Consider the following 15,440-nt stretch of genomic DNA (forward strand, 5'->3'; position numbering starts at 1 on the left):
GAATGGATGACAGAGAAAGAAAATTATAGAGGATTCTATATAGCCTTCTGTGTCTCATAACCATCCATGCCTTTTGCACATATATATTTTCAAAGAGCTACAAGTAAGTATCTGCATGCAGGCAAGTCTTTTATCATGATTCTCCAACTCAAATACACATTTACCTGCAATTACTGTTCTCCAAAATGTACTATTTTGATGGACTCACACTGATCGATCAATATGACCTTATGTGGTGCAACTTGGAGTACTGAAATGTAGAAATCTGCCTGCTAACCAATATCCCAGCTTTTTCAAAATAAGAAAAAAGTATAGATCTAGAACAATGTGGACCATCAGAAAGGAAGGAGATGAGTTGTGTGATTCCATGAAAATGCTATGTTTAGAGAGCAACTACAGGTACATTACCTTTTTTCCAATATTTCACAGAAATTCATGATGGGGATTAGCAAGCTTATATGCTAATCGGCAAGACTGAAAAGTCTTTAAAAAGAAGTTAGGAAATGGATTCCAAGATACTTGAGAATCTCACTTGCCATCTTGCTAAATACAAGCAGCCTTAATGACACTGTGAGCTGGATAAAATTGGGGCCAGACTGCCAGAGAAAGAGGCTGCTGCTGTGGCCCTGGTAGCCACCAAAAAATGTGTCTGCCAACACTGCTGGTGAGAAAAGGGGGGAGAGCAAAGAAAAATCAAGAAAACGTAAGCAAAAATATAGAAAAAGAAGCACATAAGAATAAAGGCAAAACATTTTCCCCCAGTTTCAAAAAAAAAAAAAAAAAAATTAGTTGGAGTCCATATTTCCTAAATATTTTTCCCCAACTGTGCTTCATACCCCTCCAGAGCCTGTCCTGAAGTATGTGCACGCTCACTGGTACAGTAGGAACCATAGGGAGTGAAGCTGCATTCAAGAATGGAGGGCAAGGCTGCCTATATAGCACTGGCATCTTAAGCAAATAGTTTGAGCAGTCACTAGTAGATTTTTGGTTCAATTCTTCAGTATGAACAGTACAAGCTACATAAAGCATTTTAAACATAAGCCAAGTGAATTCTAGAAACCAAGGCAGAATTTTAGTTCTATTACTCTTAAGAACTTCTTTGGACAGCAAGCAACAAGACACATGACCAATCAGCGTAAGTCTATGAAAGTCAGTTAAGTTTGGGAAAAAACTTCAGGAGATCAAGTGACTTTCCCAAAAACCACATAATCAGTGCCAGAGACTACAAACTCACAAATGTTAAGTATCCATCACATGCCTGATCTCAGCTCTAACACACACTCCTTTTATTCTTCCAACTCCTTTATAAAGCAGCATTCGCTTCAAAGTCCTACTTAACATAAAGAAGAGTTGAACACTTTGCATCAAATAAGCCATGGTCTCAAAATTTGGTCCTCCAGGGCCACAAACAGGTCTTGTTTTCAAATTAAAATATGCAAGTTAACTTGGTTCACAGACCAAATGAATGCAGAAATTTCTTATGAATATTAAATTGTGGAAATCCTGAAAACTAGACTGGATTGCAGCTCCTGGGATATTAGGTCAGCTCTCGCTAAGACACATTAAAGCACCCACATCAAAGTCATCTTTGTTAAATGGACACACTTAAGTTGGACCTGATCAAACCGAAACGGATATTTCATACATATTCTTAGGACTTAACATTTGTCCAGAGCCTATCTGGAAATCTCTCTTACTTATTCTATCAAAGTCTTGCTTCTCGTGGACTCCAATATGCTTTATGGTGAATGGGCTCTGCAGCTGAAAACTGGAAAAATTACCTGAGGCAGCCAAAACTCAGTGACTAAGCCCTGAGTCATTATAACCAGCCAAATTTATCATCAATTTACACAGACCTCAACGGTACTAAAATTAAAAGAAAAAATAATACAACTGCATACCCAAGATGGTCTTTTAAGTTAGCTACCATTGGTTCAAGGGAAATAAACTCAATTCCCTTTCTTCTCCTCTTGCAGTCAATTGACAGCCATAGAGAGGTTCACTTTCTTTTCCCCAATGATGACTGCTGCTTACCTCTCCATTAGTTTCTCTTTATCCCAGTTGAAATGGCTAAGTAGTATTCTGGTGATGGTTGCTGGATTCTAGAGAGAGAGAATTGTGTTTTTTTATAACAAAACAAGACAGTGTGACGTAGCTCGCTAAGCACAGTCCAAGAACACTCCATTTTCAACAAAATTAAAACAATTTTTCAGAAACAGTTCAATTGATTAGCCCATGAAAATTAAAAAAAAAAAAATCCCAATGGTTCAGCGATTCTGATTTTACTATGACCTTAAAGCAGCAGTACTAGAAAAATAATTTTTCAGATAATTCAGTTGGCAGTTAATAGATGCAAATTCATAGATATCCCTTTTTTGTTTTAGATTTTTTTTCAGTTTATAGGCCACTTTTCCAAAAAGTATGCTCACAGCGGAATATATGACATCAAATTATAGGATTTTTGTAAAACTCAAAAAGATGACATTACAAAACAGACAATTATAAACAACTTAGTAGGAAAAGAAGAAAGTTTGCAACCTATTTCAGGGAGATACATATATCTTCAAAAACGTTATATTGCAGTGTGTAAATATAAAGTTTTTGAATATCAAGTCACTCCAGCTATAAATCTAAGTAACCTGGAGTATTGCTATATTGACCCTTATTAGAAGCCTATTGCAGGCATCACTTTGAAATATATATAAAGCATTAACAAAGCATGAGCCATTGAAGAGTGGATCTGAGGAAGAAGTGTTGGTCATAACCACCATACACTTTTTATTTAAAAAACAAACCTGTAAAAGTAAGAAGCAAAACATAAGGATACGAAAGGAGTCCTAAACATAAAATATAAAAAATTAAAACAGGCTAGTTAATAGTAGCTCTATGTAAAAATGCTGTGTAGCCATAAATGAACAAGTGAATAGCAGTTCACTAACCCTATAAGGTAAGAAATCTGTGTGCCAAGGTGAACTGTGAGACAGCAAGTTTGCTCCACAGATTGACTAGAAGTCACACACTTGTTCAACTCCAGAAGTGAGTGCCGTGTTAGATCTGAAAAATGAACAAGGGTGTGAAGACTTTTGCAAGGCACTGCACTTTTTACTTTCCTAACAAAATGGTTTGCTGCTCTTACAATATCTCCTTTTAGTTTTGCCCACTGCTCTTCTACTTCCACTAGCTTATCACATCCAGTTAATAACTACTCTGCTAATATCCTTACAGTGAAGCATTGTGGTGGCATTATGTTGGGGGGATGTTTTGCAGTAAGGGGGATGGGGAGGTTTGTGAAGATTGAGGGCAAGATGAATAATGCAACGTGCAGGCAGATCCTGGAGAAAAACCTGTCCTAATCTGCCACAGACCTGGAACTAGGGAGAAGATTCACTATGTGGTTTTCTTAAACACAAGGAAAAAGCAACAGAAGAAAGTGAATGTCTGAGTAGCCCAGTCAAAGCCCAGACCTGAATCTATCAGAAAATCTGAGACACGACTTATAGATGGCAGTTCACAAGATGATCCCCATCCAACTTGAAAGAGCTTGAGCTCTATTGCCAAGAAAATGGGCAAAAAGCTGCACCATCCCGTTGTGCAAAGTTGGCATACACATCCTAAATTACTCATGACTGTTATTGCTGCAAAAAGGACTTCCACCAAGTACTGAATCAAGGGGTGGCCATCTCCAATCCTCAAGCGCTACAAACAGGTCTGGTTTTCAGAATATCCACAATGAATATTCATGCACTGTGCTCACGGTATGCAAATATATTTTACGCATATTCATTACAGATAGCCTGAAAACAAGGCCTGTTTATGGCTCTTAAGGACCAGAATTGGGCACCTCTGACTTATGCAATCAAGACTCTTTATTCTTAATTTTGGAATATTCCTAAAATTGTTCTTTCACAATGAAAGTGTACCACGTGTCGATTAGTGAAACAGACTTCTACTTTAATACATTCTGATTTTTATTTTTTAGACCACAGAACATGAAAAAAGTGCAAGGGTGTGAAGGCTTTTACAAAGCACAGTAGAAGTGTTTTGAGCCTGCCCTGCTCCAAACCAAGGAATGCATTAATTGCTTCAACTCCTCAAGGATAAGCCCCACTATCCCTTTACAAATATGCAAGTCATTTGAGTGATATCTATACCTATAGAAAAAGGAAGGGAAATACTTCATATGCTGGGGCTGTGATGTTGTCATGATTTAAGGCAAGATACCAAAACACTTGCCCACAATTTTCTCTTTAGACCATATAATTTGCACACACTCTGAAACACTAACAGCCTGGAGCATTATAAAATCCAAGAATTCATACAACATAAGAAACATAAGAACATGCCATACTGGGTCAGACCAAGGGTCCATCAAGCCCAGCATCCTGTTTCCAACAGTGGCCAATCCAGGCCATAAGAACCTGGCAATTACCCAAAAACTAAGTCTATTCCATGTTACCGTTGCTAATGGCAGTGGCTATTCTCTAAGTGAACTTAATAGCAGGTAATGGACTTCTCCTCCAAGAACTTATCCAATCCTTTTTTAAACACAGCTATACTAACTGCACTAACCACATCCTCTGGCAACAAATTCCAGAGTTTAATTGTCGTTGAGTAAAAAAGAACTTTCTCCGATTAGTTTTAAATGTGCCCCATGCTAACTTCATGGAGTGCTCCCTAGTGTTTCTATTATCCGAAAGAGTAATTAACCGATTCACGTCTACCCGTTCTAGACCTCTCATAATTTTAAACATCTCTATCAACACCCCCCTCAGCCGTCTCTTCTCCAAGCTGAAAAGTCCTAACCTCTTTAGTCTTTCCTCATAGGGGTGGTGTTCCATTCCCTTTATCATTTTGGTAGCCCTTCTCTGTACCTTCTCCATCGCAATTATATCTTTTTTGAGATGCGATGGACGGCGTCGGAGTGTGAGCATGGAAAGGAGTCCCATCTTCTCCATTCTGGCTTTGCGACCTTTTGGTGTCATAAGGGCACATTTGGTGCAAGTCAGGACATCATGCTCACTTCCTAAACACATTACACAGACTCTATGAGGGTCTGTGATGGACATGGTGCGCGAACAGTCTGGGCACCGACGGAACCCCGACGCCATGGCCATTGACCAAAATTTAATCTGTGGGACGGTCGACGGCCAGCAGGCCGCACGGGCCAAACTCGACAGTAATCGACTAAAAACGGCAAAAAACTTACTGAAGTACCGCGGACTAAACTTAGAGACAGGGGGGACCCCTGTGGGGCGAACTTAAAGTTAAAGAAGTCTGTGAAGAAATTCCTGTCAGGAATGTGATAAGAGCTCCTTAACCGCGTGGCAACTGCTTTGCGGAAAAAAGACGACTGAAGGGGGACCCCCTGCTGGCTGCAGGGTTGGTGCCATGCTGGGCATGCCCAGTAGGGGCCAGTCAAAGTTCTGGAAACTTTGACAGAAGTTTTCCGTGATTGGGCTCCATCCTGTGATGTCACCCATTTGTGAGGACTACCATCCTGCTTGTCCTGTGAGAATGAAAATTTTACAACTTTAGCAATGCATCTCCCTGATGACTGTGTGATATGCTTTAGAAGTTGCTGTGTGTGTGTATGGTTTGCTTTTCTGTCATTTTAGGAGTTGTAAGTTGTTCTTTATGCCAGCATAGAAGGATAGGGATGCACTGATTGTGCAATGTAAAGCTATGTATGCGCTTAATTGCTGTATTGCGCTGAAATGAAAAAAATAGTTTAAAAAAATAATAGGGCTGAGGTTACATTCCTCATCTCACTCATTGCTTCTGTATGAATGTTTTTTGTTTTTTTTTACCTGACAGCTGAAGAATACATGAATTTAAATATATTAGAGGTTTATAACCAATTCCAGTTAGCAGTAGTTTAAAACTGAGAACAGAGTGCCAGATAGAACCACATCAGTAAACTTGCAAATACTATTGACAAGGGGGTGGAGTTTGTTTGTGTTTTTTACACTTTAATCAGTGGCTATAAACTGAAGATATGGTCCCTGGTTCAGAACCCAACTTGACTTCTGTGCAAATGTTTGTTGTTCATTAGGAATTTGATATTTATTGAGGACCCTACAAACCTGCTAATGCTACTGCTGACACAGACTCCTCTATAATTATTTGGGATTTGGGTATTCCCATGTTTATAGACTGGTATAATTAACCCCTCTGATCATGTCCTGGAGAAGTGGCCAGGAAGTAGAACTGCGTTAAATAGTTTTACTGGTGCTTCCTGGGCTTGTGCAGTGCTATATGTGAGAGTTCCATTTAGTATACTACTGGGCTCCTCTGCTGTCCTATTCCAGCCCATCTTCTCCCAGACAACTGCAAAGGAAGGGAGGGAACAGACAGGGCAGAAGAAAGAAAAACTGCTCTACTCCCTAATCCAGCCCCTCCCTCTTTTGTCCTGTAGAGGTAAGGGTGTATACTGGGAAAGGGCAGAGCCACACCACCACCAACAATGGCTAGGGGTAGTAAAATCCTAAATCTGTTTCTAGCCAGTACTGAATGGTAATGCATGTTGGTACTCATGGAGGTTAAGATGCTATGCACAACCAAAAGGATACATCTAGAGAGACAGTTACCACTTGTTCTTCATGCCCTTTTTCAAAAGCCTGTTTAGAATCACCAAATGCAAAATTCCTTTCAGCTTTGCCCAGGCAACAAAAACAGCCTTGGGTCTTTTAAATATAGGTAAAGGGCCATCCTAGTGATGATGCTGGACATAATACAAAAAAAACCCCCAAAAACAAAACAGGTATCTCACTGTCTAACACAGCCAAGCATAACAGTCAGGAGCAGCACTATAGTCATAGCACCCAGTTACCATCCACTCATGCAGTTGGTCCTCCAAGACTAAGGGGACCACACTCCAGTGGAGCCTCCTTCCAACTCTGGCAAGGCTGACATGATTGTATCTCAGAGAAAAAAAAGCAGGGTCTAAACACATTATTGACTAGACCGTAACCTCCAGGGAGCAGAGACCGTCTCTTATGTGCTGTGTCTAGTAGTCCTATGGAAGTGTCTAATTTAATACATTGCATTTGTGGGACCGTCAACTAATAGGTATCTTCTACTGGTCCAGAGTTGTAATGTGGTACCCTGCCACCTGTAAAGGGAAGGGATTAGGGTGTCTCATTGCTTAGTGCTGGACCCTCTGAGATGCACACTGTAGCTAATAAAGGACTTCAACCCCTTTTGTATACGTTATCCATCACACAGTCAAGTGTGTTTGTAAGTGTTTTCACATGGTGTGGCACCTGTTGTGTTCTCTTGTCTTGTTAGTATAGTGCCTGCTCCTTCCTTTTGGCCCTCTGCTGTGGTATGGTTTGTTTTCTGTGTTTTGGACAGTTTTCTAAGGCATGCAGTGAAAAGGCATGGCTGTTTCTGTGTTGCCTGAGTATTGTTTGCATATTGCTGATCTTTGTCTTCTTGGTTGCATTGTATGTTCTCTCTTCTATGCATCCTGCTCTTTTCCATTTGATCATGCATATTTGTGCAATGTAACTTTCCCACTTCTCTTTTCCCCGACTACCCAGAGCTTTAATGAGACCTATTTATGGTCAGTCAAGCAAAGAAGGCCTCCCTGTAATCCAAGGACTTGAGATAAAAAAAGGAACAGCCCACCAGATGGAGCACTGTTGAAAGAAAACTAGACTTGCTACAGATAAACAGATAAGGTACAATCAAGAGAAAAGGTACTCTACTTCTGTTGTGTCCGCAAAAACGTTTTTGGGTTTTTTTTTAAACTATTTGTTTCCAGTCATTAGAGAAAAATGCATGGGAACTATATAAAGTTATAAAACAGTTAGTGAGTAATTTGGATCCTTGCACCGATGGTCACATTTCACAGCACAATTGTGAAAAACTTGCACCTTAAACAGTTCCTGTGCATTGCTTTCTACTGATTGGATGCAACTGGCAAAACCCCCCCCCCCCCAAAAAAAACAAAAAAAAAACCCCCACACAAAACACTTTTAGAGTACTCCTGGGGAATTCCGAACAATTACAAATTCTGCATCTTTGAGTAATAACTTTTTTTGGTATTGCATTTTACATTTCTCAAATACAATAATTATATTCTGTTTTAAGAAATAAAAGCATGCAATATTTTAAAATTGTGCACATAACAAGTTTTTACAAAGAATTCCCACAGGAATAAAGCTCTGGGTAGTTATAAAAATGAGAAAGGTGCAAGTCAGATAAAAGAAAGATTATAGTTACACTAATATATATGAACAAATGGAAAACAGCAGGATGCATAGAAAAGAGACAACATACATACAATATAACCAAAATAGACAAAGATAAGCAACAGGACAGACTTACTCAGGGAACACACAACAGCGCACATCTTTCCAACACATACCACAGAAAATTGTCCAAAACACAGAAATGACATCACCATAATACACAGGCACAGCAGAGACAGGACAGAACAGGTACTATGTTAAAGTAGAACCAAATGGCACACACTAACAAGAGAAGAGAACACAGTAGGTGCCACACTAGCATTCTAGAGGTGCCATTCCACATGAAGACACTTGCAAACACGAACTTGACTGCATAGACAACATACATACAACATATGGATTTCTTCCACTAGCTATAGTTGGTCCTCTGAGCCCTTGTATCTCTGAGGGTCTTGTATTCCTTTCTTCCTCCTTGTATTCAGGTGGCAGGGTACCAAACTACCACACCCCTGGACCAGTAAAAATACTCAGCTAAAGTCCAACAAATGCAACCTATTGGATTAGAGAGAAGATTCACTTACACTCTAGCAGTTCACATTGAACCCAACTTCTACTATTACAGCGGTGGACAACCTGTGCTCAGGAGCCACATATGTGGCTCTTGCTTTCCTGGCCACAATGCAGCTAAGCAGCACTGCGGGGGACAGAGGGGAAGGACTGGAGCAGGAAGCACCACAGTAGCATAGTGCAGAGAAGAGCCATTCTACTCCAGTCTTGTCTCTCCTCTCCCTCCTGACCTGACAATACTGCTGGTTGCTACACACACAAAAGGGAGGAGCTGGGGAAGGGATCAGAGCATTTTCTCTGCTTATCCCTGCTCTACTTCTCACCCTGCTTCTCCACCCCCATCCCTATCTGCAATAAACAGTGGAGGACAGACATGGGTGAGGTTGGAGCTGACAGGACAGCAAAGAAGAGCCTTGTCAGCTCCCTGTTCTAGCCCTTCACATCATGGCCAAACCCCCACCCCATTTGCTACCTGGAGTAGAGGGCTCTTCTCTGGTCTGATGTCTGGAGGGGAAGAACTTGAGTGTACTTAATCCCAATAGTCAATCTGCCAATATATTTCAGGATTCAGTTGACAACAGAGAGGAGGAGGGAGTCATCCAAAGCTCCAGACAGGCTAGAATAATTTGTGGTAAGAGAAAAGGGGTGAATGCTGAAAAAGAGGATGAGAGGAGAAGGGAGTGAATATAGTTGATGAATACTTGGGGGAGTAGTGAATGACGAGAATACTTGAAGGAGAAGTGGTAAAAAAAAAGAGGGGATGAATATTTCTAAGAGCAGCGACATAAAAAGGGGTGAATGCTGAAGAATTGGAGAGAACAGCACAAAGAGGAGTTTATGCTGTGGAGAAGATGTGAGGTGAATATTGTTTCCCCATTCTGTTTCCCTGAAGTCAGCAATGAAACTGGACTCACTGACACCTTATTCCTCCTCTCTAAGGTCCATGCTACCACATATTCTACAAAAGGACCAGAGCCTGGATGGAAGAAATAGAGGGATGGCTGGGATAAGGATGTTGTATGAGGACCATTTGGGGGCAGTGGATGTGGCATGAGTGTGCTAGGATTGAAGGGGTTCAAAAGAAAGGGGAAAGGCAGTGGAAGGGTGAGAGGAAGTCAATGGGGAGGGTATGTCTGCAAGATCGTCAGCAGAAGTGAATGGAGGGAGGGTAAAAAAAAAACAAGTAGCATCAGGGTGAGGAAGAGATGGTGATAAGGATGTGTATGTGGGGGTGAATGGGAAGGGAGGGTAAATACTGGTGACAATCATAGGTAGCAAAGGTAGAAGGGAACATGAGAGAGCACTAGAAGGGGTGAAGAGGGAGGGGTAACAGAGCCAGAAGGGGAGATGGGACAAAGGGGAAAATGGAAGCTAGAGGTGTGAAATGAGAGAACCAAAGATGGTAATTGGAGAGGGAAGGATTTGAGAGAAACACGTGCAACAATGGGTAAATACTTCTGAGGAGAATGACTTGAAAAAAAAGAGATGTATTTTGGGGGGAGAGGTGGTGGGTGTGAACCGGAAGGAGTAATGGTGAAGGATGTATATGAGAGAGCACTGGAGGGGAGAGATTGGAGGGAAAGTAAGAGATGGAGGGGACAGGGGTTATTGATGGCAGACATAGGGTGAGGAGAGGTAGACAAAACAGCACATGGGATGGAGAGGGAGGTGTTAATGCTGGAACTGCTGCGTCCATTATTATTCTTGTGGCATCTGGGGACTATTATGTTGGAGTGACAGAGTGATAGAGACGAGAGAAAATCAGATGTTAAGCAGAGCAAAGGGAAGAGAGAAAGAAAATGCTGGTCAGAGGCAGGTGGGAACAGGGTAGGGTACTGAATGCTACTGGCAGAGACAAGGTGAGAGGACAGAGATTTGTGGGGAACAGAGATTGGGGTCAGGATGGGACAGATGGGTGGGGTAACTGAAAGACTGGTGGGAGAATTGAGAGTAGTGAGGACAGGATGAGGAACAGAGAGGGACTGGTGGGAATACAAAGAAGACTGAAAGACTCAAGGGGACAGGGTGGAAGGATTGTGCGAAACATGTGGGGATTAAGAGAGGCTAATGAGAAGAGAATGAGAAAGGAGATACTGCTGGGAATAGGATGTCATTGAAGGAGAGAGATCTTGGGGACAGAGTAGGTAGATTGAGAGAGGGAAAGATACTGCTGGAAGGCGGGCTTCCCCCTCCCCCAACCCCTCATCTTTTGGAAATGTAAGACGCTCTGGTTGTGTGCATCCTGATTTCTTGGCTCTTGGTGCATGAAAGGTTTGCCACGCTTGTACTATTACTACTACTTATTTCTATAGGAATACTAGAAATATGCGGTGCTGTAGACACAGTCTTCTCCTTGGAGCTTACAATCTAGTCAACTTGTTCATTCTCCTCCCCTTCCCTCCAGTGTAGTTCTCTTTCCTTCTCTAGGCACTTCCTCCATACCCCTCTTCCCCTGCCCCCATCCCTTTTATGTCTCCGCCCACGTGAATTCTCCTCCTCCCTTCCCTCAGCTGTCTCATTTATCTCCTCTCCTATGCTACAACTCTCTCTCCCCCCCCCCCCACCCCCCTTCATGCTGATACCTCCCAGGCCACAGGAGGGGAGCAGAGAGGCCTCCTCCTCCTCATTGGGCCAAATAACATTGGGGAAACAAGAATTGGAAGAAAACAGGGATCAAAGACTATACACTGCCTCAAGGCCCACATCACCAGCCAGAAATATCCACTCGCCCCAGGCGAAGTTGTATCCTCACCCCAAAAATAGAGCTGGTCTATGAGGGCTGCGCAGTAAACACTGCATGATTAAAAAAACTGCATCTAAACTATAAGCCAACAATTTAAAGCAAAGTCAGACTTCGACAAACCGATGCGATGTTACTAAGCGAATGTCGGTATAAAAAAAGCTGCAAATAAATAAACTGGCCAAAAGACAGACACCTAGCAACCACACTAACCTGATCTATGATGGACAGTTGTCAATCCAAAATAGTCAGTAAAAGCTTAGAGCAGCAACAATTTCAGTCACTCCAGATTCCAAAATCCTATGATTGAATAACAGTTCTCCAAAGAAGAGAGAGAACCAGGTCCCCGGTTTCCTGCAGCAGATTTTTCAAGATTCTGCAGCAAGTTAGCAAATTTTGTAGCATTTTTTTCAAAATTCTGATGTAATTATGTGGCAAATTTGCATAAAGATTCACACAACTATACAAAAAAAGTCATTTTATTGAAAACCATTCATGTTTTAAAAGTTTATATATAATTTACATAAAACTTGCAAAATACAAAAATCAAGTAAAGTCACTTTTGTTCTAAATAGAAAAAGAATGCAGCCATGTTTTTTATATTTTCTTGAGAAAGCCATCTTTCCAAGCATATGAGTTTGTGCACGCTGAGAGTGTCCTCAGCATCGGCAGCTTGTAATACTGTTAAATTACACAAAAGCGGTTGAAACAACAAAAAGTTTGAAACTTGTCAGGAGTGCTAGTCATCAAGGCTTCTATGAATAAAAAATAACGCTCTCTTTGCCAGCTGTGGGACGTCAGCAGTTACAGACTTCTGGGTTTGTGGCCGACCACTTTTCAGGGATCAAACATTCCGACTACTTTCTCTGTCCACTCCAACCTTCACCACTCCCCTCCTGTTCACTTCAGAACAGGAGGAAGAGGGATGAGGGAAAAAAAAGGAAAAAGGTTCCTGGTTTTTCTTTCATGCAGTATTCAACAATGCCCAACATTACTGCTATTTTGTTAATTTGCAGGACATTTGTATTTACTTCCATAATTGTATTAAAAGCAGTAGACAATCTTCTCATAAATGTAGACCTTTTGTGTTGAGGATCCAAAACACTTGCTGCCATATGAGAACAAAACATGTACAATCTAAGGAAATATTTCTTTCTAGAAAGGGTGGTGGAGGCAAAGACATCCAAAGAAAGCATAGGGCAAGCACAAGGGATCTACGAGGGAGTGGTAGGGACTGAAAGGCTGCGCAGGCTACCGAACGGTCTTTTTCTGCAGTCACATTTCTGTTTCAGATCTGTGAGTAAAATCTATTGATCTACTTCCATTTGAAGACAGATGAAAAAAAAAGGCAAAAGCTGAATTAGATTTTTCATTCTTGACTGAATCTATGAAATATCTGAGAGGCTTGGGTGCATCTCTGTCATGTTTCTAGATAGTCACTGAAATTGGGAGTAACAAAATGAATGCTCCTTGAACTCAGAACAAATTGGCAAGAATCTGTTTCCAAATGTTCACAGGAATAATCTGGAAATGTTGTCTTCACTGAATTCACACTTATGTCCTTTTTGCCAGAAGATTCAACCCATGAGCAAGACAACCAAACACTACTAAATAAGGATACTTTGCTTTTAATAACTTCCATATTAATCATATTATCAGTTATAAGGGCTTGTGTCCTGGAGAGACCTGCATTATCAATCTCTTTAAGCAGAAGTTTGGCTACGTATTCACCTTATGACCAAAAGATTTGGTACAACTGTTTTCAGTATTGATTCAGGCTTTGCAAACAATGTTCAATAAGGGAGCAATGTATATCAGTCCGCATATCTGACATCAAGAGTCAGACTCTGCTTGACCAATCTATGAGTTACCATTGAACTCTTATCATACACACGATCCAAGAGAGAATGTGATAAATGGTAACTGATGGAAACTAAAAGATTTTAGTTAAAGCCATATTTCATCTGCTTTTCCTTCTTTTGACATTTTGTCCACAAAACTTGATAAAACCTTGACTGTCTTGACATGGTGGATTGACAGTGATCTTCAAAGCAAGGATCCTATTGCTTCTTTCACCAGACCTGGCAGCTCAACATTGTCATTTTCATCTTTTGCAAATCTGCTGTCACTTGAGCTAACAAGTGCCTGCAACAAAAGGGGGAAACAGTTTTATATACCCTATTCTAATTTGGCCTGATCAAAAAAAAAGTGTCAGGGAGTTTGCTCCCTCCCATATCCAAGACAGAAAGAACGCAAGTTCTTAACTTGGTGCTCAGCTGCACTGGGATTGCAGAGTCAAAAGGGAAATACAATCTGAACTCTCCCAGCCATCGGCCATAGGACTAAGCTTGTTCTACTGGGTTGAAAGAATTAACTTTCTGCTAAGTAATTAAAAAGTATATATACCGTATTTTCCGCTCCATAAGACGCACTTTTTCCCCCCAAAAGTGGGGGGGAAATGTATGTGCATCTTATGGAGCGAATATAAAAAACCCCCCAAAACTAAAAAAACTAAAAATCTAACAAACCCCCCCCCCACCCGCCTGACTCCCCCAAGACCTGTCAAAAGTCTCTGGTGGTCCAGTGGGGATCCAGGAGCGGTCTGAGAGCGATCTCCTGGACTTGGGCTGTCGGCTGCCAGTAATCAAAATGGCGCCGACGGTCCTTTGCACTTACTATGTCACTGGGGCCGACCAATGGCAGCGGTAGCCCCTGGTCGGCCCCAGTGACATAGTAAGGGCAGTCGGTGCCATTTTGATTACTGGCAGCCGACGGCCCAAGTCCAGATAGCTCCCAGACCCCCGCAGGACCACCAGGGACTTTTGGCAGGTCGGGGGGGAGGGGGGGGTGTTAATTTAAAGGGTTGGAATGGGGGTTTTTGGGAGGGTGTTCCCAGAGAAAGATAAAATTTTTCTGATCTGGGAAGTGGACCGAAATGGCCCTCCCCAGACCCGAAAACAAAATGGGGAGAAAAAATATGTTATGCACTCCCCTAATTTGCTCCATAAGACGCACAGACGCCCGGGGACAGAGCCGGTTTAGCACAAATTTATTTTATTTTATTTTTTAATTTTCCCCCTCTGAATCCTAGGTGTGTCTTATGGTCAGGTGCGTCTTATGGAGCGAAAAATACGGTATATATTGTTAATCCTAAGTCAATTTGGGTGCAAACAGAAAAGTAGGATACAAAAAAGTTTTACATAGTTCAGAATTGTATTTACAATTTTTAAAGTTAGGTTTCAAAACTCTGAACTTCAACTGGATGGTCATGACCCACAACTGAGTCACAGTCTGACCTAAGGTGACACAACCGCCATTCACATATGGTAAAATTTTAAAAATTGCTCTGATTGTAATGCATACTCAGGCTAAAGGTGGGTCTGAAAAATGATGAAGACTGCAGTTTTAGAATACAAATGCTAATATCTATACAGTATGTTTAGCATATTAATTTGTTTACTTACATAGGACTCCTTAAGTAGATCTCTCTCAGATGATGTTCCACCGCTTTTGTTATTAGCCTTCTGTATATGGCTTGCATTCTTTCAGGACAGTTTCTACATTTTATTCAATGTATCTTCGTTCTTGTTGCACTGTTAGCATAGTCCTACCTGCAATGTTTACATCTATCAACTTTTTCTTCCTTCAGTGGTCACACACATTTTTTTCTGATGCGTTTATGGAAAAATTTAGGCTTACCTGTTAATTTCCTTTCCTTGAATCCTGCTAGACTTGCGGATTTAAGCCATCCTGCCATCAGATGGAGAACTACAACTTTTCAGCAATATCACTACCACTATAAATAGTGGTATAACATAGGCACTTGCCAATATGCTTATGTTAAATAATGGAGTGGTAAATACATACAAAAAAAACAAGTGCATGGGGAAAAAACCCATATCTTAGAAAAAGGAGAAAAACCTTCCAACAGCAAACCT

General features: G+C 41.2%; 1 protein-coding gene across 3 annotated transcripts in view; it reads right to left on the minus strand.

The window, feature by feature from the left end:
* The window catches only part of ARIH1 (ariadne RBR E3 ubiquitin protein ligase 1), a 199,873-nt gene that overhangs the window by 137,255 nt on the left and 47,178 nt on the right, over positions 1-15,440 (minus strand). For all 3 annotated transcript variants that reach the window (XM_029575813.1, XM_029575811.1, XM_029575812.1), the window contains exon 2: positions 2,035-2,102. In XM_029575813.1, the coding sequence (XP_029431673.1) occupies positions 2,035-2,102 (68 nt within the window). The remainder of the gene's footprint in view (positions 1-2,034; positions 2,103-15,440) is intronic.

This window comes from Rhinatrema bivittatum, chromosome 13, assembly GCF_901001135.1.
Source record: "Rhinatrema bivittatum chromosome 13, aRhiBiv1.1, whole genome shotgun sequence".
Lineage (NCBI taxonomy): Eukaryota > Metazoa > Chordata > Amphibia > Gymnophiona > Rhinatrematidae > Rhinatrema > Rhinatrema bivittatum.